Source organism: Mobula birostris, chromosome 11, assembly GCF_030028105.1.
Source record: "Mobula birostris isolate sMobBir1 chromosome 11, sMobBir1.hap1, whole genome shotgun sequence".
Taxonomy (NCBI): domain Eukaryota; kingdom Metazoa; phylum Chordata; class Chondrichthyes; order Myliobatiformes; family Myliobatidae; genus Mobula; species Mobula birostris.
The window spans coordinates 61,873,433-61,898,830 of NC_092380.1; the positions used below are offsets into that span (position 1 = coordinate 61,873,433).

At 43.4% G+C, this 25,398-nt stretch overlaps 1 protein-coding gene and 1 long non-coding RNA gene across 3 annotated transcripts in view; one reads left to right on the forward strand and one right to left on the reverse strand.

Moving 5' to 3' along the window:
* The window catches only part of LOC140205116 (tryptophan 5-hydroxylase 1), a 29,901-nt gene extending 28,266 nt beyond the window's left edge, over positions 1–1,635 (reverse strand). For both annotated transcript variants that reach the window (XM_072272324.1, XM_072272323.1), the window contains exon 1: positions 1,370–1,635. In XM_072272324.1, the coding sequence (XP_072128425.1) occupies positions 1,370–1,459 (90 nt within the window). In that variant the 5' untranslated portion in view covers positions 1,460–1,635. The remainder of the gene's footprint in view (positions 1–1,369) is intronic.
* On the forward strand, positions 1–23,353 carry LOC140205117 (uncharacterized). The gene is made up of 4 exons (XR_011887759.1): positions 1–96; positions 13,525–13,728; positions 17,820–17,930; positions 23,124–23,353. It is a non-coding gene; the product is annotated as an uncharacterized lncRNA (long non-coding RNA).
* The last annotated feature ends 2,045 nt before the right edge of the window (positions 23,354–25,398 follow it).

Sequence of the window (25,398 nt, forward strand, 5' to 3'; positions counted from 1 at the left end):
GCTTTAGTTAATACGCAATAAACAAGGCTCTCTGGACGTTGGATTAAATAATTTCGTCTCTATGAAGCTCCAGCGGCAAGAGACAAACACCTAAAAGTGAGTTTGGGGTGTCAACATTTAATAACTAATATCAAAAAAAAAACTCCACCGCTATGTTTACGCCGCCAATTCCCAACTCTTTTATGTCTAATTAACAAGGCGAAATACAGTAATTAAAAAATCCCTATTCGCACTTAGCGACTAATGGTGTAGCCTCAAATATCGCAGCCTGCACCCAAGTAACGAAAGCGTGAGGTAGAATTTTGTGACCTTCAAAGTAAGCGGGGATCGATTTGCACAAATCTCTTTGCTTAATACCTTAATGCCAGTAGAATCGCCATGGCAATGGGCCAGACTCAGGGAACTGAGATGCTTTCAGTTTTTGGTAAATTTCTGGCGAAACTTTGTGTATGATCACTGGATGACCGATTCTTCTTTTAGTTAATAACACAGTGTGTTAAGAATTTGGTATTTGTCAGTACTGTATCTAAATTTGCATGGAGGATTCCGACTCTCTCCTCTCAAATCCTGTCAAAGCGCCTGTTGGTGGATTACACGGTCGTAATATTTCAAGATCACTGCGACCCAAAGAACTTCTCTAAACCCCAGAAATTCTCACTCTTGGACAGAAGCCTGAGCTGGACAATTCAGATTTATAAGGATGATAAGGATATCGGAACCGACTGCCAAAATATTTTTGTAGGAGGAAGGAGGGAAAGCGACCGATAATGGGGGTTGGGAATCCATTTGAAGTTTTGTGAATCCTGAATATGTATCCTAAAAACGCAATTGGTTATTAGATCCAGATAAATTCAATAACAAAAAAATTATATCGAAAAGCTCACAATTTATCACCAACTTCCTCATTATTTCAGCTTATTCTCATCCAAGCGCGTTAAATAAAATGACACGTAACACACAAAAAGATTCTTGCTCTCGTCAAATATTGCTACGCTCGGAGTAATTTTAGAAATAACGCTAAACAAAAACCCGTTTTACGTGTTCGCTGCGCTTCCCTCTACATTTAGCCTAATACTGTTGTGCATGCTCGCTCTTCTCTCAGGCCTTTCCACCCTTCTCTCTGGATTACCCCACTAGGGATACATTTATTCCGTATACGTTTTCTTCAGCTTGGTGACAGGGAGTCCACGGCCGGTAACTTTTGCCCACCTAAAGGAATAGGCAGAGTACAGAACTGGCAAAGCACATTCAACCTTTATCTTGACGAACGCCCCAAAATAGTTTCAAATCCTTCCTATTCAAATAATGAGATTGTGTTGCAGGCGACAACTGACGCATTCACCTGACGTATCGACTTCAAGCGACTAACCTCGTTATTTAGAAGTTTCTCGTCCAAGTTGGAGTTCATGGATTCAAACGATCGTCCTCTCCTGGGTCCCTCGTTCTTGTAAGAGTACATGATGCCACGATCCGATGCGCTCTTCTGTCCGGCTCCTAGTGGCTCCTGTCTGGTTCCCTAGCTTTGACCGACCTAACACTGCGCCCACACTTCTGTCCTGTCGCACACTCTGTTTCTCCTGTTATTCGCCCCACTCAGCTGCCCCTTTGCCTTGCTGCCTCCTCCTGCTCTGCTCGCCACTGCTGCGCTCTGCTATTTATACCCGACCGGGGAACCGATGCCACGCCGCCCACCGCCCCAACTCCTCTTAATCTCCAAGGAAAAGGCAAACAGGGAGGATTCGCGTCATCTTTACAACATCCGCACTGCCCAAGCGGAGGGCACCGGGAGGATGGGCAGTGGTGGGGGTGGGGGGTAGGATCTGATCAACATCCACCCTCTACACCTCACCCTATTAAATTTACAATCTGGAACAAACTGTTGTTGCCGGATGACGTTAGAAGTATAAAAATATAAGCCGGAAAGCGAATAACCGATTCGTGTCACTTACTGCGGTGAAAGGGGAAGGTAGATCAGGAATTGAACGCCGGAATGTCAATATGCAGAGTAAAATGTTCGACGATTAGCTCAGTGCAGTAACTTGTTTTGTGTTTTAACAAGTTGCTAACTACAAATACATATATATATATCTCACAGGTTTTCCTTGCAGTGAGAGCAATCATATAACTCCGCAAATTAGTTGAAATATTGTAACCATTCCCTGAAATCTGAATCGCTTGTGTCTCTCTTCAACTCGTATTAACCGACCACTCTCTATCTCCGTCTCATCGATTACTTTACCTTTCACTCCTTTTTGTGCATTTGCATCTTGTTCAGTCTCCCTTTGCTTTTTTGAAATCTATTTTGCTACCTTTTAATTTCACTTTACATCTGTTTCGTTCACGTGTCCGTTTCTTCCGGTTTCCCGCCACTTTATTTATTCCACATCGTTTCTGATCATCTTTCTCTCTTTTTCGGCTTCTTAATCAACACCCCCCCCCCCGTCCTTCCTGAATTTGAATTTGATTCTGACTGTTACTGTCATTCAACACTATCAGTCACTATCTGCCCACCCTGTTTCGTTTCTTTCACTATCTTTTATATTTCCCCTCGATAGCTCCTGTCGTTTCTCCATCTCTGAACTGCCCTGTCGTTTACCTTTTTCATTATATGGTACTGTGCAAACGTCTTCGACACACATATACAGCTGGGGTGCTTAAGACCTTTGCTCAGTACTGTATATTGGTTAAAATAGGAAACAGAAATGAGAGTACTAGCTCAGTTATTTGGTAGCTGAAAAGACATGATATACAGTACTGTACTGTGCGAAGGTCTTGGGCACCCTAGCTCTGTCTATGTACCGAAGACTTTTTGCACTTGCACTTGCTACATCTGTTTCCCTGCCTTTTGTATCTTTATTAACATGTTTTCGCTTTAATTTCTCCCTGTCTATTGAACTGGTTCCGTCGCCATCATTCTTTGGTTTGTTGCATTGTTTGCCACGCGCTGTGCTTTACATTATTGTTTAAAACGCTGGCGCAAAGAATAGATCAAAGGTTTCCCAATGCCTAATACAGTACTCCAATCGTTCGGTTCACCAACACGACACAACTGCAAGGGCGACTTCGCTGTCATTCAATGTGTGGTGCATTTTTCACATTTCGGAATGACTTATATTAAACCTAAGAGACCATGCTCGGGGAAAGCGGTCCAAAAGGCTCTCATAGTCATCGTTGCGCAGACTTTTTTAATTTGTATCCCTTCAAGAAAACTAGGGAAGCTCGCGTAAATCATCGCGATGTGAAATGCAAATATCTCATTGTCATCACCGAAAATGATCACATTTGTAACCAAAATGTAAATATCGGGACAAAAAAGATCACCAACAAACTGAGGGAAATGCCGAACCAATTTCAAAAGCCTAATACACAACGTGGAAAGATGAAAATAATTAGTAATAGAAAGATTCCAACTGTTGTAAATAGAATGGAAAGAACGGAAATATTTCAGTTGAGACTCCCAACCATGGGGCGACACGGAAGCCAACAAACTGAGCTGCTGCCTCATCGCTTCAGTGACAGGGGTTCGATCCTGCCCTCCGGCTCTGTCCGAGTAAATCTTTCACGTTCTCGACTTTAGTGCGTGCTTTTCCCCGGAGTGCTCCGGTTCTTTCCCACACCTCCAAAATGCACCGGTAGATGAAGTGACTACTGTAAATTGTCCTCAGTGTAAGCAGGTAGCGGGAGCTGACGCAAACACAAGGAAATCTGCAGATGCTGGAATTTCAAGCAACACACATAAAAATTGCTGGTGAACGCAGCAAGCCAGGCAGCACCTATAGGCAGAGATACAATCGACGTTTCGGGCTGAGACCCTGACGAAGAGTCTCGGACCGAAACGTCGACTGTACCTCTTCCTATAGAAGCGGGGGCTGACGGACAGTTTACAGAGGGCGGGACCCTCATGCTCAAGAGGTAGCAGAGTCGTCGGGCCGAATGGTCTCCACAATAGCATGCCACCACTGATTATATTGGTAAGTTGATCACGAGTAAGCTAGGTGTCAATTTATTTAACAAAAGTTGAACTTTATTGTCTGAACACTCGCCCTGTTATTGCCACTGAAATGAAACCCCTCTTTCCGCTTTTGCTATGTCAATGCCTGTTACTGGGATGGAATAATTTCCTCAAAACAGCACGTTTTTCACGCTGGAAGGAGAACGTGCAACTTCACCATGCACTGGAAAATTTCTGAACCAGTGATGTAATGGAAGGGACATTTCACAACACGTTAAGTTCATGTTACAAAAAGAGAGGCGTTCTAGTGTTGTAAAAGAAATGATGGTGGCCCATAGTATTATTCAGATATTCCGGATTATTTTCGAAAGAAAAGATCCCATTCATTATTGTTACCTAAAAAAACTTAAGAGGTCAGTCTCGCTCCAAAACCCATCGTGCACTTATTTCATTGAGGAAGGGCACAGACCCCTAATGTTTGGTGTCTGTTCCTTCAGCAGTCACACTCGTGTCCACAAATTAGTGTAATAGAAGTGATGGAAGATCGTCTATGTAACGCTTTCATCGGACGATAGGACTCTAAGAGTACTGTCAGTAACATTTGACAAAGTTGCAGCCAGAAACTAGCTTTCTTATTGGCAACAACTTTTTCTGAACACAAAAATCACTACCCATTCTCTCTGCAATTCCCCAGCAGTTGTATGTTCATGGAAAAAAAAAGTGCAGATGCCAGTAATCTGAAATAAAAATAGAAATACTGGGAACAGCGCATTCACAGTTTGTGAAGTGAGAGATGTGTGGGAATAGAAGAGCTTTAATCAGTGGAGATCAAGAATTCAAGAGTTAGGTTGGGTCAAGGGGAGAGTCATGATCAACATGGGAGTATCAAAGTTAGAGGCATGAAAGAATCATGGAAGAGGTTAGATTGCTCTCTATCGGGGCCACCAGATCCACCAGGTTCAAGAACAGTTACTACCCCTCAACCATCAGGCTCTTGAACAAAAGAGGATAATTATACTCATCTACTGAGATGTTCCCACCAATTATCTGAATTTAAGGACTCTTTATCTTGTTATTACATGCTCTCATTATTTATTGCTATATGTTTGTAGTTACATTTCAACAATTTGTTTTCTTCTGTGCTCTTGCTCTTTCATTGATCCTGTTTACAGTTACTATTCTATAGATTTGCTGAGTATGCCCACAGGAAAAAGAATCTCAGGGTTGAATGTGATGGCATGAGTGTACTCTGATAATAATTTTTTACTTTGAACTTTGAAGTCCTAAAGAGCCTGAAGAAAGCCTGCTGGGTCCATTGTTATTTGTCATCTATATCAATGATCTGGATGATAATGTGGTAAATTGGATCAACAAATTTGCTGATGATACAAAGATTGGAGGTGGAGTAGACAGTAAGGAAGGTTTTCAGAGCCTGCAGAGGGACTTGGACCAGCTGGAAAAATGGGCTGAAAAATGGCAGATGGAGGTTAATACTGACAAGTGTGAGGTATTGCACGTTGGAAGGACAAACCAACGTAGAACATACAGGGTTAATGCTAAGGCACTGAGGAGTGCAGTGGAACAGAGGGATCTGGGAATACAGATACAAAATTCCCTAAAAGTGGCGTCACAGGTAGATAGGGCCGTAAAGAGAGCTTTTGGTACATTGGCCTTTATTAATCGAAGTATTGCGTATAAGAGCTGGAATGTTATGATGAGGTTGTATAAGGCATTGGTGAGGCCGAATCTGGAGTATTGTGTTCAATTTTGGTCACCAAATTACAGGAAGGATATTAATAAGGTTGAAAGAGTGCAGAGAAGGTTTACAAGGGTGTTGCCAGGACTTGAGAAACTCAGTTACAGAGAAAGGTTGAATAGGTTAAGACTTTATTCCTTGGAGCGTAGAAGAATGAGGGGAGGTTTGATAGAGGTATATAAAATTATGATGGGTATAGATACAGTGAATGCAAGCAGGCTTTTTCCACTGAGGCAAGGGGAGGAAGAAACCAGAGGACATGGGTTAAGGATGAGGGGGGAAAAGTTTAAAGGGAACATTAGGGGGGGGCTTCTTCACACAGAGAGTGGTAGGAGTATGGAATGAGCTGCCAGATGAGGTGGTAAATGCAGGTCCTTTTTTAACATTTAAGAATAAATTGGACAGATACATGGATGGGAGGTGTATGGAGGGATATGGTCCATGTGCAGGTCAGTGGGACTAGGCAGAAAATGGTTCGGCACAGCCAAGAAGGGCCAAAAGGCCTGTTTCTGTGCCGTAGTTTTCTATGGTTCTAAAGGCCACAGTGAGAAGGAAAAAACATGGTGTGTATGAGGTTGCCAATGCTATAGTATATAGTCCAGTCTAGTCAAGCAGCTTCCCTTTAAGTTATTGTGAAACAGACCACAAATGAAATTCACACCTGTCATTTTGATGGGCTTCATATGTGCAAATTAATTTTGTGGAAGTGTCATCAAAATATGCATTGAACTTGAGATCACTGCACAGTGAGTACCACATCACTTTTTGATATTTGATTCTGGATAAACTGTGATGCATTATATACGTTAATTTTGTGCTCTGTTAAAATATTCCTAACACATATCTTTTAATCACATATTTGCCATCCTAGTCTCACAGGATGACAAGATAAGATAGGCAGTGGTTTGGAATTTAGCTCAATCCTTGAGTTTTTCCAGCACTTCTGTTTCAGCTAGAGCAGGGCTGTAGTTTGCTGAATATAAAATTGTTTCTGGTGTCATCCTCATAACAAAACATACAGTTTTTGGCCAAAGTTTATTTTCCTTGCCAAGCCATCCACACTCACCTCTAATCTACATGGTAAGAACACATTCTACCTATTGCTGATAGATGCCTTCACTCCCTGAGGCTGTCCAGGCACTAATAGTGAGGTCCTGAAGTATAAAGTCTGCTTATCAAGGGAAGTAGGGCAGGCGGGGAGGGCAGAAGATTCAGAGCAAGTCCCACCCACATACAACAGCTGAACAAAATGTCAGCTGACTGTGCTATATTCCCAGTTTAGCCAGCTTTCAAGGATGTGAAACTCTATGTTTCTGAATAAAATTGGCATAAATTAAGTACCTAGAACACATAAACAATTAGAAATACTTTAAGTTCAATTAATTCAAAAAGCTGTAAATGACATAATACTTACCCTTCTCCTTTGCCTCTGTTCTCCACAGTTGAGGTGAGAGATTTCCCAGTGTAAGTGCTGGGCAGTTGTAGGATGTTCGCACTTCACAGATGCTTTCCATAAGCAGTGGAGCACAGTCAGCAAAACTCCAGCAAAGAGTGGGCAGCATGTTCGGGATTTCTGCAATTGCATGGGGATCCCAAACTTCATTACATCATACGGAAAAGTTCTGGGTGTTCCATGCAGAACTGCTGGCATTTTCCGGCAAGGTCCAATCCAATGGTTTAGCATCTATAACCAATAAAAGTGGGTACAGTAAGGCAACAATGTTCCATAGCACAAGGGAGCCAGACTGCCTGTTAAATACTGATTAAATATTAAATAGAAGTATAAAGACAAAGCTGAAGCAAATCCTAACCTCCTTTGATTGGCACAAAGCTCTTTCTTATCCATTTGCTGAATGGCCTCCAACCCCATTAGTTAAATTGCTTGCTGACTACAGCAGCAAATGTACTGCAGGTTGTCTAGCCTGCCACAGTGTGAAATCCTTTTTAATAGTTACTCGTAGACTACAGTACTGTCATTTGAAAATAGAGAGAACACTTGGAATACTTGGAGATAAAACGATGAGTACTCTAATAAAAGATATCCAATACAAAGTGATGAGAGGACATTTTCATGCAGTTATTGGAGTTGTATAGTGAGCAGTGAGAAAGCATTCATCCTTTGCATGCATGTAAAGAAAATGTAATCCCTTGGTTGCCAGAAGTATTTTTGGCTAGTAGGAGGAGAAATAATTGAGAAGTTAGGTCCTCCATTTCAAAGTTTGAAATGTTAAGAATGCAAGTTCACTAGCTGCTTGTGCATATATGGCCAAATTGGAGTTTGACTCTTCCCCCAGTCTAGCAAACTTCCCCGTTTATTTCAAGAACCAAAGCCCAGTAAATGTGGCAGGAATTGTCCAGTTTGAATGATTTTACTCACCCCACAAATATTGTCATTTTTCTCAATGCTGCTAAGCTAACTTTACGAAAAAAAGTACTCTTTTCTAAAGAGTACTTTATGCCTTATTCCCTAACTCTCAATATACTAGCAAAAACAAATAGAAGCTATGTCTCCATAAACGGAATCCTAATCCTTAAAGGCATGGAAAACCATAAACGGAATTTTGTAATTAATCCAATGCACAGTATCCAGCTTATTGGCCAGATTGCAAAAGCATCCTCCTTGATTTGTCAGATCACTTTAGCGTTTTCTTTGGCATTCCCTTGGGATAGAGGATGACTGGCTTCTACTGGGAAGTGGAAGGTGCCTGTGTGTCATTTTTTTTTAACCTGGGGTAGCCCCTGCACAACAGACTTAACATAGCCTTGACAGAACAAGTTCCTGGTCTAATGCCAAGGAGATCCACGACAATAAGAAGCCATAGTCTGACTAAGACTTGTTACGTACCCCGTAACTGGGTTGCCAAACCAGCAGAAATGGATCACTCAGTTGGAGTCTGGATTACTAAAGTTTTATTAAAGGAACAAGCAACACAGTATTCTAATCAAAAGGATAATAAATGCAACAGTTCAGCAATGATAAACACACATGAACACAGAATTAAGATAACAGGATTAATCAAGCTCTAATCGTTGTCTAGGGGTAAATGACCAGTTTCAAAGTGACGCAAGGTTCAGTTCAATTTAGTTCAGTTCAGTTCGCAGTAATCGCTGCCGTGGCGATGGACAGTGGGGGGAAGGAGAGAGAGAGCAAACGAATGAATATTCAAGGTTTCCAGACAGATCTTCACAGTCAGCTTTCGGGCGAGTCCTTTGTGATGTCATCTGAGGTCACCGACCGTGACCCCTCCGTTTCCAGATACGATCGTTTCCCTGCGCTGAACCTGGCACCCAGGCAAGGGATAGACACACACCAGGTTCCCGCCGATCATGCCTTTCCACCCTGTGCGTTTATGGCCCAGTACTTCCCACCGACTTGTGAGAGACACACCGCTTCCAGGGTCTTGTTACCTCGGGTGTCGTGTGTGTCCTGCCTCAGCTAACCTGTCCCTTTTTATCCCCCTGCTGGGGTATCGCCTGTCCATCACTTCAAACAGTTCAGGGTTCAAAGGGGGAGCCGCTCTTGACAGCTCTCCTTCCCTTCATTACACATCTCCAAATGCTGCTCCATTGTTTTCCTTATCTCTCTCTCTCTCCTGAAGACAGGTGGCAGACCAACTGCTGATTCCACTGGTGCCAGCACAGGACAGCTACATCGTAATCTATGTGTATTCTTGTCACACTTCCCCCCTTTAAGGATTTTTACCGGGGGTAAAAATTACAAACATGAATACATTATTTGATATACACAAATATACATCTTTATCAGCTATTTGGCTAATACAGCGAATTTGAAGTTGTCAACACCTTGACAGACAGTCAGCAATCACATTTTCCGTTCCTTTTATATGTTATTAATAATCCCTTAGACCAGGCTCCAACTTAGCAGACTTCATAGTGGCCAAAAACACTGATGAATTGCGATCAATGTAACCTCTCATTTGGTTTTGTCCCGGACCACAATAACAAGGGTCGTCCCATTCCGACTTAGTTTTCTCTCGCAAGGGCTTAGTAGGAGGGGGAGGGATAGTGACCGCAGAGTTATTGCAAAACTTCCTACAGTACCCCACCATCTCCAAGAGCCTTCTGAGGGCCCTCTTGTCTGTCGGGGTTGGGAGGTCAGCGATAGCCTGCACTGTAGCTTGCATCGCTGCCAGCTGTCCCTGTGTCACCACAATTCCCAGGTAAGTGACCTTCGTGTGGCCGAACTCATTTTTTTCAAGGTTCACTATCAAGCTGGCTTCAGACAGCCATATTAAATTGCCAATACACACCTCTGTGTTCGTCAGCCCTTTCGTCACTGAATTACTCATTCTATATAGTTGTTGCTCGCTAGGCTGACCTAGCATAACAACACCACCCAACGTCCCAGTTCTTTGCATCGCCTTGGGACAATCAAACACACGGGTGCGAGTCATTTAATTACTTCTCCTAAAGAGTCGCTTTGTTCGGGGATTAAGGGAGAGACCTTATCAGCAGACCTGGCCAAAACAATAGCCTTCTCCCATCTGGTCGATACCATACTCATCTTTTCAAAATGGTTTTTTTCTCTTATCGGGGGACCCTAGCTTCATTGATTTCCGCGCTGACACCGACTAGGTTTGTTAGCATATCAAAAGCCTGTGACCATCTCAGTTCGCGTCGGTCATAATCAATAACATCCTTCCCCCTGGGCAGCCGGTAAACCTCTTTCATGATTCCACCAACTGTTCCCTCCAGTACCGCAAAATGTCCACCGGGGGGTACCTTGTGGGCCAGGTTAAAAACCTCATCCCCATAACTCTCTTGCACCACCCCCCATTCCTCATCTGCGGGCACGGCACTTGGTCTCCCTTGCTTCCTTAGCACTTCCTCCTCTACACAATAGCCTTCTAGTTCCCTTGTTAAGTCTGTGTCAGAGAGAGCTGTCTCTGCCAAAACCATCAGCCCCTCGTCTCGCTCCTGCATCTGCACAAAGTTCTTTCCTGGCTACTGCTACGTCTGTCCCAGCTCCCTCACTACCTCTTGTCTCACTACACTCCTTCTTTTCACTTTCTACCCCCTTCTCGTACAAGGCTGGCAGAAATGTCTCAGCTAAATTTACTACCGCGGTCCCGTGATGAACCTGTGAGTCCATGGGCGGGGCCCCAATGCTGGCAGGCTGACCTGTCAATCTCACTGCTTCGAACACAATTCCCCCGGCGAGGTCATTACCGAGCAAGACTTCCACGCCTTTCATCGGTAACTCGGACCTCACCCCGATCGTGACTAGTCCAGAGACCAGGTTGCTTTGTAAGTCTACCTGGTGCAAAGGGACTGTCTCTGCCCCTTCTCCAATACCTCTGATCTTGACCTCCGCAGTCTGAGTCTCTGAGCTAAACTCTAATACACTCTTCAGTATTAGTAGCTGACATGCTCCCGTGTCTCTCCAGATCCGCACTGGAACTGGTTTTAACCCCTCCTTCACCGACACCAATCCGGCCGAGATAAACTTCTCGCGCCCTTCCTGAACTTTGGCAGACCTGTCCTTCCCTAGCGGTTTGTTTACCAGCTCGATACAGCCAGTCAAAATCGCCGTTTTTCCTTTTCCGGTCTCCTTCGTTGGGGCAAAGCACCTGGACGCAAAGTGTCCGACTTTCCCGCAATTATAACAGACGACCCCAGGAGACTTCCTACTAGACTGCTCCCGGTCTACCTTATCCTTCTCACTAGTCCCCGGCTTACTTTCTGACTTTTCCGGCGGAATCTCCCCGCCGTCCTGACTACCCTTCTGGTAGCCTTTACTCGGGGCAAACTTCATTTTATGCGTCAACGCATACTCATCCGCTAACCTAGCAGTTGCGGCTAACGTGGCTGCCTCTTTCTCATCTAGGTAGGGTCTCATACCCTCAGGGACACAACCTTTAAACTGCTCAATCAGGATCAGCTGTAGCAGTCTGTCATAATCCCCCTCTACCCCTTAGAGGCAAACCAACGCTCACAATATGTCTGCATCTCACGGGCAAACTCTAAGTACGTGCGGTCCCACTGCTTCCTCGCATTCCGGAACCTCTGCCGGTATGCCTCCGGGACCAACTCATAAATCCTGAGGATGGCCTCTTTCACCACCTCATACCTCTGGGCATCTTCCGCGGACAAAGCTGAGTAAGCTTCTTGGGCTTTCCCTTTCAGTACACGCTGAAGCAAAACAGCCCACTTATCCCTCGGCCAGTCCTGACTTATAGCCACTTTTTCGAAATGGAGAAAGTACCGATCCACGTCGGTATCGTCAAATGGGGGAACCAGCCTAACCTCCTGGGTCGCCCGGAACCCTCCACCTTGGTTCGGCATGGGCCCCTGCTCTGCCCTTATCTTTAACTTCTCCAGCTCGAATTCCCTTTCCCTCTGTTTCTCCTCTCGCTCCAGCTGTCTCTCTCTCTCTCTCTCTCCTGCCTTTCGAACTCTCTCTCCTGCCTTTCTAACTCTCTCTCCTGCCTTTCTAACTCTCTCTCTTTCTCCCGCCTTTCTAACTCTCTCTCTTTCTCCCGCCTTTCTAACTCTCTCTCTTTCTCCTGCCTTTCTAACTCTCTCTCTTTCTCCCGCCTCTCTAACTGCTTCTCTTCATGTTCTAACTGTCGTACCCGAACTCGTGCTCGAGTCTCAGTTTTTCAAGCTGCACCTGTACCGCGTCTCCAGCAGGTTTTTCAATAGACACCACCTCCAGCTCACCTTGGGGAAACACACCTTTAGATACATAGTGCTCTACGATAGCTCTGTGTATCTCCTCTCTCCTCATTGTTGACTTCCCCTTAGCAAGATTCAACCGTTTGGCCACAGCTACCAATTCCATTTTCCTGGCATCCTCTAATGCCTCCAAGGTCGGCGCCTTTATAATTTCCTCAGCCTCTATTTCTGCTGTTTGTCTTTTCTTTCTTTCGGGAATTTTGACCCAATCAATTTACTCCATCCCAAATTTAGCGTTCAAAATCGCGGACGAGAACCCTACTTATGTTACGTACCCCGTAACTGGGTTGCCAAACCAGCAGAAATGGATCATTCAGTTGGAGTCTGGATTACTAGAACTAAGAAAGTTTTATTAAAGAAACAAGCAACACAGTACTCTAATCAAAAGGATAATAAATGCAACAGTTCAGCAATGATAAACACACATGTACACAGAATTAAGATAACAGGATTAATCAAGCTCTAATCATTGTCTAGGGGTAAATGACCAGTTTCAAAGTGATGCAAAGTTCAGTTCAATTTAGTTCAGTTCAGTTCGTAGTAATCGCTGCCGTGGCAATGGACAGTGGGGGGGAAGGAGAGAGAGAGCAAACGAATGAATATTCAAGGTTTCCAGACAGACCTTTGCAGTCAGCTTTCGGGCAAGTCCTTTGTGATGTCATCTGAGGTCACCGACCGTGACCCCTCCGTTTCCAGATACGATCGTTTCCCTGCGCTGAACCTGGCACTCAGGCAAGGGTGGACACACACCAGGTTCCCGCCGATCGTGTCTTTCCACCCTGTGCGTTTATGGCCCGGTACTTCCCACCGACTTGTGAGAGACGCACCGCTTCCAGGGTCTTGTTACCTCGGGTGTCATGTGTGTCCTGCCTCAGCTAACCTGTCCCTTTTTATCCCCCTGCTGGGGTATCGCCTGTCCATCACTTCAAACAGTTCAGGGTTCAAAGGGGGAGCCGCTCTTGACAGCTCTCCTTCCCTTCATTACACATCTCCAAATGCTGCTCCATTGTTTTCCTTATCTCTCTCTCTCCTGAAGACAGGTGGTAGACCAACTGCTGATTCCACTGGTGCCAGCACAGGACAGCTACATCGTAATCTATGTGTATTCTTGTCACAGACTACAAGTACAGAATTTTGAACACATCTCCTCTTCTTCCCACCCTTCATCCTGATCTCCTCCTCCTGCGAAGTTGCAGCAAGACAAAAGTTAAAATGGTGTGCAGAGAGAAAAAAAGTGCAAAGATTGCGCAGTCTCAAACTGAACAAAACTTCTGACAGCTGGACTTCCCTTCGTACAGCCTTTTCTGCATGTAGAAGTAAGGTAAGAGTCATGATGATAAGCTGACTGAGACAGTGTGCAGACATAGTGCGGTCATCCAGGCTGAATAAGGCCCTTGAAAGCCTAAATCCCCTATGTGCGGCTTTTCTGTTCAAGCATGGGAACCAAGATCACCAAGCATAGCAAGACAAGATACAGATGCAAATGAAGGATTCCAGGGCAACACTTACTATTAGACAATTATTTTACTAATTCTCAAGTATTATTGGCCTTTATTAACACCTGAAATATGATTGGTACTTGAATATGTAAATGATGGAATTCAGAAGTGCACAAAGTTTCTACTGGATTAGTATTTGCATACAACTAGTCAATTTTTGTACCTGAAAAATTAAGCATTCTATTAGAATATGGTTTAAGCAATTACTGAGATCCTCTGTTGGTCAGGGTCAACTATGGATGGTGCATCCAAGCTGTCTACTTGATGCACAAGCCAGTATGCAGGCCAGGGCAGTACAATATGGACAGCAAGTCAATGTAGCAGACTCCCCCTCTGCACAGCTGATGAATCCAAAGGAACTGCATAGACCAAAACAGTCTGGCACCAGCAACATCTTAGGAGTTGCCAGTCAGTGTTGAACTCAAGAGAGGATCTCCTTGGGGACTAAGCCTTCCACATAAGTGGAGGTTTGAGATCAGAATTTTCCTTCTCATTGATGAGCTGCCTACCACAACTGATGAGACCCATCTGCCCAAAGCAATTGGCTCTGCAAGCCTTAGTAGCTAAGCTGCACATGAAGGCCAGGAGCTGGACTTGGTTGTCAGGGGCTATTTGACATGCATGTCATTGGGAGCAATTAATAGGTAATGGGAGCTTATCACCACTAGCTCCCCCAACTATGACAACCTTAAAGAACCTTTAAGCTATAAAGTAGTGAGATTATCTTACAGCAAGTGAATATGACAACACAGAGTATAACTTTTAATATTTCCATGTTACTATTTTCACATTATGACAAAACAAGGTTTCACAATATGAATTCTCAATATTAAACCAACCTTTGAAACTCTATTTTTTATATCTGACATTTGATTTTCAAGGTTATAGTCTCTGATGTTCCCTTATCATTGATGCAAGTTCTCCAAAAATAAAATGACAGTGTCCTTTAATCAATATTTCTCTAACTCAAACAGAGCAACTAAACTTATACATTAAAAAATGAATTTTAGATAGATCTTTTGTGAAGAGAATATCTCATTTATACCCATTATGCGCTTGTAAGTGTTTTGTACTGCATTATCAACCGTTGAACAATATGAGTAAGACTAAAGTGAAGAGGAAATGTTTTCCTCCCTAGGTAAGAATGAGCTTTTGAATTAATAGTGGTCTTTATGCTTCCATATTGGGTTTTCTATTAATACCTATCCACTTACAGTAGAATGTTTTCAAAAGGTTATGCAGATCTATTTTTCCTATGCTAATCTGACGTCAGTGTACATTTAGCCAAGTATTGAAGAGCCAAGGGTTACGCTGATTGTTTTGGAATTCCAGTGCTGCCATAGCTTACACTGAGGTCAAATCGTGACTCTCTTCTCCTTATCTTTGTATTTAAACTTTGCTCAATAGCTTATATGCACAAAATCTATTTTTGATTTTCATTGCTTTTCTCATATGTGTATAAGTATTCCGAACCTTTATGTTGTGGGAAGGAAAAACGACATCTCTCAATACCAATCCTATTTACTGGAATATGCACTCCATCCATCACCTAAAGAAGTGCCAGAGAACAACAATGAGAAAAGTACCAATGAAAATTCCTTCCCCTTTTCCTTATTTCAGAGATTGTTTTCCTCATAATTAATCGCTAGTTGACCTTCTGCACTGAGACAATATTCCATTAACCAATTCCCACTCATCATCTTACCTCACCCTCACCTCTTACTCATTGTCCAATACTCATGTGTTCAGAACTAGGAACTGCTGTTTCCATCCATAAGGCTACAGTCACTGGTAACAATCTTCACATTCTCCTTCATGATCCTCTCAACCTTTTTTAAATTTGATACCATTTATCAACTTTGGAGTGGAGAAGCCCTTTTTAACAATAATATCAAAGTATTGTTGATACATATTAAACCAACTCTTTCTCATCTATGTTCATTGATCATACCATTGAGACCATAAAGCATTAACATATTAGATAACGTATCCTAGGCCCAGTACATACTGTAGATGCAATCAAAAGAAAAATGCACCCACATCTTTATTTTCAGTTTGCACAGAGCAGTCTAACAAACTTCTGCAGATGTACTGTTGAAAGTGTCCAGACTGATTGTATCATGGTCTGGTACAGCAATTCAAATGCATAAGAATTTCAGAAGCTGCAGAGAATACCAGGCTCTGCCCATCATGGGCACATCCAATCCATTGTTAGCATCTACAGCAGGTGTTGCTTCATCCAGGATCTCCACCATCCAAACCACGCCATCTCCTTGCAGCAGGAGATACAAAAAGCTTCAAGTTCCACACCACCAAGTTCAAGAAAAGCTACCTCCCTTCAACCATTCGGTTCATGAACCCACTGGCAAAACCCTAATCACTACAGTTTAGCAACAATATGACCACTTTGACCACTCTGCACTAAAATCAACTTTATAAAACCGTAGGAGCAAAATTAGGCCATTTGGCCCATTGAGTCTGCTCTGCCATTCAATCATGGCCAATCCCGTATTTCCCCTCCTCAGTCCCACTCCCTGACCTTCTCCCCGTAACCTTTGATGCCATGTCCAATCAAGAACCTATCAATCTCTGCCTTAAATACACCCAACGACCTGGCCTCCACAGCTGCCAATGGTAACAAATTCCACGAATTCACCACCCTCTGGCTAAAGAAATTTCTCCGAATCTCTGTTTTAAATGGACGCCCCTCTATCCTGAGGCTGTGCCCTCTTGTCCTAGACTTTCCCACCATGGGAAACATGCTTTCCACATCTACTCTGTCTGGGCCTTTCAACATTCAAAAGGTTTCAATGAAATCCCCCCTCATCCTTCTAAATTCCAATGAGTACAGACCCAGAGCCATCAAACGTTCCTCGTATGATAACCCTTTCATTCCTGTGAACTTTGTCCTTGTGAACTTTGATTTTCATTTTGTTTTAATTTGTTTTTATTGTGTTCTTTCTTGTAAAAATTGTATATACTTTATGTTTTCTTGTGAAATCTGCTTTGTGCCTGTGATGCAGCTACAAGTAAGTTTTTTATTGCATTTTCACACTGTACTTGTGCATACGGCAATACACTTGAATATAATTTGTTTCTTCAAACGTCTTGTATTATATTTAATTTACACTACATTAGGGCTCTAAGTATGATTAACCTTTTCTCATAGGTCAGTGGCTCTGTTCTCCAACTCCACTCATTAACTTCTACCCCTGTTTATTATCCATAAAGGTGAGGACAGGAGCTGCACCCACATGCAGTATGTCCACATTTGACTAATTTATCATTTATTCCTAATTCTATTCTAAATTTGAATCTTGGTACAAAATATATTATTATCCTGGAAGATATTATAGGAATTAGAAACTCAAGGCACATTGCTGGATGCACCCAAATCTCAAATTGTATGGTAGGTGCACTTCATTAAAACGTATCGTTATTAAATTAGAGCACACCACATCCTCAGTTTGTTTCTTGGAGAAGATAGAAAGCCTTTAGAAAAACAAGGAGTTGAGTAATTAGGCACCTGGTCAAGGTCAGTTTCTTGGCCGTGGTGATCCCTAGCATGTTGATAGTGGAGGATCTGCCAATGGTAACCCCGCCGAATGTCAAGGGAAAATTGTTGGATGACTCTTGCTGGAGATGGTCAATGCTTTGCACCCTATGCAAGTATGTAATTTTCTATCCTATCTGCTCGGTCAGAATCTTGTCAAGGTCAGGATAGGAGACTTTCAACAATAACACTGCAACCAGACCTTGCACCTTCAGGTACTTCAGCTTAATGCATTAAATAAATTGCCGTAAAACAATAAGAAGGTAAACCCTCTTGCAGACAGGATTAAGTGAGGCTAATTCCAAATTCATTCTAATGATTGCTGATGCAAGTTCACTCATGGCTGTTATTCTATTTTAGGGAAGTGCAACTCTCAAGCCACCACAGCAATTCACTGAATGTGGTCTCAGAATTTATTCAAGGGGCAAGACACCAAATCTCTGTGTCACATTTCAGAAGTTTCTGTGAGAGGTGAATTGCTTCAGTTTGTCTCCTGTGTGATGAAAAATAACTATGTTCATCTCTTTTTAAAACAATTGCAATGCTAGCTCACAAAGCTATTTATGTGCCTATGTGTCAGAGAATGTCAAACACTAACAACTGAGCACCGGGGATGTTACCTCGGCCGGTGACTAAACGTCTGCAAAATAATTGCCAAGTTCGGTGAACACCACGACGTCCAACACCTCAACCCAAGCTACCAATATTCACAACCATCCTAAACATCAATCTATCTCAAATAATGAATTGAAAATGCATCAAATAAAACCAGTGAAAATGTACTCCATTTGTTTGTTTTTTTTGTTCCTTCTCTTCCTCCTCGTTATTTTTTCTCTGTCTCCATTTCATTCTATACCTTAGCCATTTCTTCTTGCCATCTGTAGTGTCAAAGAGGCCAGTCTTTAGACAACTCAATTCAGTGACATCAAAAGCAATGGACAGCACTGACCAAGCAATACCCAGCCGTAATACTAAAGACTTGTTCTCCAGAACTGGCTGCAAATCTAGCCAAGCCATCTGCCCACACAACTTCCATTATTTAGTTCAATGCTCCTCCTTCCTTTCATATCAGATTTCATCATCTACCACCCTTTGTTGCCTCTACCTATCACCTCCCAGACTCTGTCACTACTTCAACTCTTCCCTCCTTCATTGACCTGTCACTCTTCCATCCCTGGTTCTACCTAGCTCTTGTTCCAGCCCTTCCTCTGATCTCATCTCCCCTCGATCTTTCAGTCCGGATGAAGAATCTCAACCCAAAACAAGTTCTGTCCGCAAAGCTGCCTGACCCACTTAGTTTCTGTAGCAGTTTCCTTTCTGCCCTGATTCTTAATGTACAGTATATGTGCTGTGAGCCTCTAATCTCATCATAATCCCTTTGCACTGATGGAGTACCTTTCTAAAGTTTTTAGCTTTGTTCCACTATCTTTGAAATATGAGAGGTCAAAATGCAAACAAAATTTTGATAAAATGATATATATGAAGATGAGAGTGAGAACAGAAAATATTGTTCTAATCCTATACCTGTTGTAAGTTTGGATTGCCTATTCTATTTTATAGCTTCCTGCCTCAGACTTTCTCTTGGGTTCAAAGATTCAAAGGTATAATTTAATGTCAGAGAAGTGTATACTATATACATCCTTAAATGCTTTTTCTTCACAACCATCCACAGAAACAGAGTGCCCCAAAGAATGAACGACAGTTAAATATTAGAACCCCAAAGTTCCCCCCCAGCTCCCCCCCATGCGTAAGCAGCAGCAAACAACAATCCTCTCCCCCCACCAGCAAAAAAAAGCATCAGCATCCGCCACCAAGCACACAAGCGTGAGCAAAGCACCAGCAAATTCACAGACTTGCAGTACCCCGAAGACTTTGCGTTTCATCCAATTTCAATAGTAATGATTACTTACATAAGCAATCTTTGGGTTAGATAGTTATCCCCAAGCCTTACAATTAAAATTGTAATATTATAGTGCTGCACTTGTTAAACTGTTTTTGAAATTCCATTCCTTTGACACCAATGCAATTAAATTCAGGAGGTATTCCAATCTGATACATTTCTAGCTATGTATTGGATAATACAGTCTGTGACAACAAAATCTTCAGTTGTAGGAACTAGACTTTGCTCACTTTATGTATCCTCAATTGTGCTTTTCTACTCCACTGAAAGGTGCTACTGAAATGAGCTCCAGATTGGTGCAATCAATGAAAAATGAAAAAAAAAGTCAAATTTTATTGTGTAGAGTAAACCATTTTACTAACACTTATGCATGGTAATCTACACTCAGTGACCATTTTATTAGGTCTGTTAATGCAAATATCTAATCAGCCAATCAAGTGCAGCAATTCAATATATGAAAGCATGCAGACATAGTCGAATAGTTCAGTTGTTATTCAGACCAAACATCAGAATGGAGAAGAAATGTAATCTAAGTGACTTTGACCATGGAATGATTGTTGGTGTCGGATGCTGATCTCCTGGGATTTTCATGCACAAGTCTCTGGAGTTTTCAGAGAATGGTGCGAAACATCCAGTGAGCAGTAGTTCTGTAGGTGAACACACCTTGTTAATGAGAGAGTTCAGTAAATGGCCAGACTGATTCAAGCTGGCAAAAAGGTGACAGTAATCCAAATAACCACACATTACAACAGTGGTGTGTGCTGTAGCCCACTTAAAGAATGGGCTACAGCAGCAGAAGACCACAAACATACAGAAAGACACTCAATAGCCTCTTTATCAGGTACCTCCTCACTGAATTAAGTGTATAAACCAATAATGTCAAATCAGAAGTACTTTTGAAGGGGCAGATGCTCACTTTGTTCCTTTATATATTTAGCGTCAATATCTTACCCACACTTCGCTTATTTTTTCTTCTGGTCCAGTCCCAATTCAAATCCGATTCCCAGCCTTGATCTTGACCTATTTCTCACAGCAGCTGTTACAAATGACCTCAGATCTGTTCTTTTGTGGCTCTCCAAGACAAAATGTTTGGCAATTGGCCACTGGCTCATTCCCTGTCCAGTGTTGGGCTAGTGCTAAACCTCTCTTGAAATTAATTTCTGCAAATGTTGGAATATTAAAACATTTCAAACTCTAAAGTCTATAAGGGCCCCTGGCATTTTCTTTTTAACAAATTTTCATTTCTGTGAGCCTACCTGAGGCAAATTTGCAGTAGAATTCTGAGCCACTGCACAAGTGCCGTGAATCTAACAACTTTAAAGTATGTTTCAATACAAGTTACACTCAAATCCTCCATTTTTGTTACAAAAATTCCAAGTACAATGACCTTATAAAGTGAACTAAAACAAGAGAAGATGGATAAACTCAGGATTGGAGGGCCAGGGTTTGTGAGGGAGAGCAATAGAGTCATTAAAGTTGTGTTTACAGAAATAAACAAGGCTATATATGTATGTGAGATTTTCATTCCCAATCCCATGAGACAGACAAAAGTCAAACAGATGTGGAAAAATATAGATATATAATTACTCTCCAAATTTTAATTTTTTTTGTTAGATATGAGAAATAAGATAGTAGGAAGCAAGGAAGGAACCAATTGAAGGTGAAGATCTCTAGCTTTTTCCAATCAGCTTTATGGGAAGCAGGTTGAAGTGGGTTGAATGTTGGAAAACTAAAAGGTGAAATAAGCAACAGTAAAACAAGACAGCAATGGGAACTTGGACTGAATGGATTATTCCAGTAATGAAACTGCAGTAAGAAGAGGAATAGAGAGCGGGCACTTGAACAGCTAAAAGGAGGGCATCAGAGGGGTCAACCTTCATTACCAAACTCTTGGCCACCTCTCACCCAAGAGGAATAAAGCAAAACTAAGCCGATAATGAAGCAGAAGACAAAAGAAGTGAATTAAAAGGAAGAGACAGTAAGAAACTGTAACACAAAAACATAGCTACCAGATAAGTGAGAGCGTGTACTGTATCCTCTGCCCTGCCATGCAAAAAGTCGAGCTGTAGATATAAAGCAATACATTAAAATTATAGATGCAAATACATGTATTTTTCATAATTCTCATTATAAGTGATTAATTCCATATTTATAGTGGTGTTAGAGTGATTGTTGCCTCTCCTCCCCTCCTCTCTTCTCCTTCCTCCCCCCTTCCCCTCTGTGACTCCTAAGGCTGTCAGTTTATTTGTGATGTTTTGACAAATAAAGAGGCTGCTTCATGTCTACCAGTACTTCTTTCCAGTGACCTCATTCACAGAACAACAGTGGAAACTGCCTGAGTAAACCTGTTTCACTGTAATGACAGCTTCTTGCAGAAATGACAGTTCTGTACAAGTTAAAAGAATTCACGACTTTAAAGGGAAAATTTGTATGTACTGAGATGATTATATTTGTGTCTGCCACACTTCACCTGAACAGCTCAGTAAATGTAAATCTACATATCTACAAAGTGTAATGTTTATCCCTATGTAGACTGTTAGGGACAATTTGCAAGTGCTGCAGCAAATGTTTTGTGACCCTTCATCAGAACTGGGAAAGAGACCAAGGAAGCTGGTTATGCTCTAGGAAGGGTAGATATCACTGGTAGTGTGAAACTGGGATGAACATAGGGACATGCTATGAACATAGTTATCTGGTCAATGAGCGAATGGGAACAGATATAAATTGAAAGCATAGATATGCATATCCTTCATACCTTCTCAGCTGTGCAATTTTGGTCACTCTGTCCTCCAAGTTAACAATGTACATTGTTCACCCACAAAATGATCCAGCCACTTCTATTACTTTCATCAGTAGCCAGTGAGCTGTACCAAGTGCTGGCTGGCAGCACCTTGACAACTGTTCCAAAAAGGATTGTCCACAACCTTCCTAAAGGAAAGTCAATGATCTATTGGTCTGTCAGCTCACGGGCAGAAACTCAGCTCGAGAGAGAAAGGAAATTATATATCATGAGAGGAAGCACAACCACCTTATAATTCTTGGGCTAAAGTGAAGTTTAAAAAAGGACAAAGAACAGAGTGTTCTCAGATATTACATGCACAGCAGGAGCTATTAGACAATATCACAAAGAAAATGGACCGAAGCCTTCATCTATATATCTAGTCAGGACTGAATATCACCAATAACCTGCCCTGATCCACTATCTTGATGCCATGGCCAAATAACCTGACAAATAAGTGGAAAGATTGTTGATGCCAGATAGGGTGGTTTGAGGATCTCAGAAACTGATAGAAAACATAGAAAACATAGAAAATAGGTGCAGGAGTAGGCCATTCGGCCCTTCGAGCCTGCACCACCATTTATTATGATCATGGCTGATTATCCAACTCAGAACCTGATGATCTCCTGGGATTTTCATGCACAGCAGTCTCTAAAGTTTATAGAGAATGGTGTGGTAAAAACAAAAAAAACATCCAGTGAGTGGCAGTTCTGTGGGCAAAACCACCGTGTTAATCAGCGAGATGAAAGGAGAATGGTCAGGCTAGTTCAAGCTGACAGGGATATGTAGAAGAGCATCTCTGAAGCTGCAACACACCTTGAACCTTGAAGTAGATTAGCCACTGCAGCAGAACATACACTCAGTGGCCACTTTGTTAGGTACAGGTGGTATCTAAAAAAGGTGGCCATTGAGTGACTGTGTGTATGTGTATATATAAGTAAATTATTTGCCTCACTGAACTTTTTCCATCTGCTTTTTAAAATAGTTTCGAGAACCCCTATGGTAAAGAAACAACTCTGGTGAAAGGATCATTTCAGTCATCTTTTCTTCCAATACTTCTGCTTCCTCCTGCTAAACACAAGCTGGCGAGCTGTGCTTGATGACCTTTTCATCCTTCAGTGACTGATCTGTCTGCAGCTTACATAAAAGCACAACACCTGCCCTCGTTTACTCACTCGTGTTTGCTGTTGTAGTATGAACATATTCAGAGGACAATAAACAATTACTATGTAGCTTTTAATAGGCTCCTGTTTGTCTCAATTACATTGCAAAGTCAACACAGTGGAGTTGAGGTAGATATCACAAATCTGAATCATCCGGGTGCGTAAAATAGATATGGAAATAATATCTTATGTCACTGCCGGTGAGATAGGATTACTTAAATTTCCCTGTTTAAAAGAAAACATGGAATAAGTTATTTTACCCAAATAACCTTTGCAAAAGCATCGGAAATGAACAATGTTCAATACTATACAGGCAAGGCTAAATTTACATTGCTTTACTCATTATGTTAATAAATTTGTTACACAAATCAGACAATGCCACAAATATCTTTTGTACAGTTTCAGAATGATTTCTTATCATTAACACTTAAGCAAACACTATAATAATGTGAGTGGTGTCACAGATAAAAAAAATCAGATAACTAAATTTAATCCAACTATATTGGTCAACAAACTTGCTGCTAGCCCAGCTTCAAGCTGGTATTGTCACAAGGGGGTGCTGGGAATGGACCCAAAGGCAAGACACAGACACTGAAGTACAAGGAACAGGACTTGACCAGGGTAGGGACGAGACAGAATTCAGGCAAGGAGCAGGGACAAGAAAGCAGACTTGGGCTATGGAAAGCAGGACCAGGACTAGGAACCACGGACTAGGAGACAAGGCTTGGACTCCGAGCCCGAGACTGGACAAGGACACAGAACCTGGGTCTTGCCTCGGGCTCGGACCCAACAAACAGGCAAGAACATGACATGGGTTGAGGCTGGGGTCTTCGGTATTGAGGCTTGGGTTCTTGGTGCTCGGCTGCGGGATCATCGAGGCTCGGGCTCCTGGAACTCCACTGCGGGATCCTCGAGGCTCGCCGTTCCTGAAGCTCGGCTGCAAGATAGTCGACGCTCAGGATCTTGGAGCTCGGCAATGGGATCCGCGAGGCGAGGGCTCCTGGAGCTCGGCTGCAGGATCGTCGAGGCAAAGGTTCCTGGAGCTCAGCTGCGGATTCCTCGAGGCGAGGGTTCCTGGAGCTCGGCTGCGGGATCGTCAAGGCAAGGGTTCCTGGAACTCGGCTGCGGGATCGTCGGGGCTCGGGTTCTTGGAGCTCGGCTGGGGGATCGTCGAGGCTCGGGTTTTGGGGCTTGGCTGGGAGATCGTCAAGGCTCGGGTTTTGGAGCTCGGCTGCGGGATCGTTGAGGCTCGGGTTCTTGGAGCTCGGCTGCGGGATCCTTGAGGCTCGCCATTCCTGGAGCTCGGCTGCGAGATTGTCGATGCTCGGGATCTTGGAGCTTGGCTGCAGGATCGTCGAGGCGAGGGTTCCTGGAGCTCGGCTGCGGATTCCTCGAGGCAAGGGTTCCTGGAGCTCGGCTGTGGGATCGTCGAGACGAGGGTTCCTGGAGCTCGGCTGCGGATTCGTCGAGGCGAGGGATCCTGGAGCTCGGCTGCGGGATCGTCGAGGCGAGGGTTCCTGGAGCTCGGCTGCGGGATCGTCGAGGCAAGGGTTCTTGGAGCTCAGCTGCGGATTCCTCGAGGCAAGGGTTCCTGGAGCTCGGCTGTGGGATCGTCGAGACGAGGGTTCCTGGAGCTCGGCTGCGGATTCGTCGAGGCGAGGGATCCTGGAGCTCGGCTGCGGGATCGTCGAGGCGAGGGTTCCTGGAGCTCGGCTGCGGGATCGTCGAGGCAAGGGTTCTTGGAGCTCAGCTGCGGGATCCTTGAGGCAAGGGATCCTGGAGCTCAGCTGCGGGATGGTCGAGGCTTGGGTTCTTAGAGCTCGGCTGCGGGATCCTCGAGGCTCAGATTCTTGGAGCTCGGCTGCGGGATCCTCGAGGCTCGAGTTCTTGGAGATCGGCCGCGGGATCCTCGAGGATTGGGGATCTTGCAGCGCGGCTGCGGGATCATTGAGGCTCGGGTTCTTGGAGCTTGGCTGCATGATCCTCGAGGCTCTGGTTCTTGGAGCTCGGTTGCGGGATCCTCGAGGCTCGCCGTTCCTGGAGCTCGGCTGTGAGATCGTCGACGCTCGGGATCTTGGAGCTTGGCTGCGGGATCGT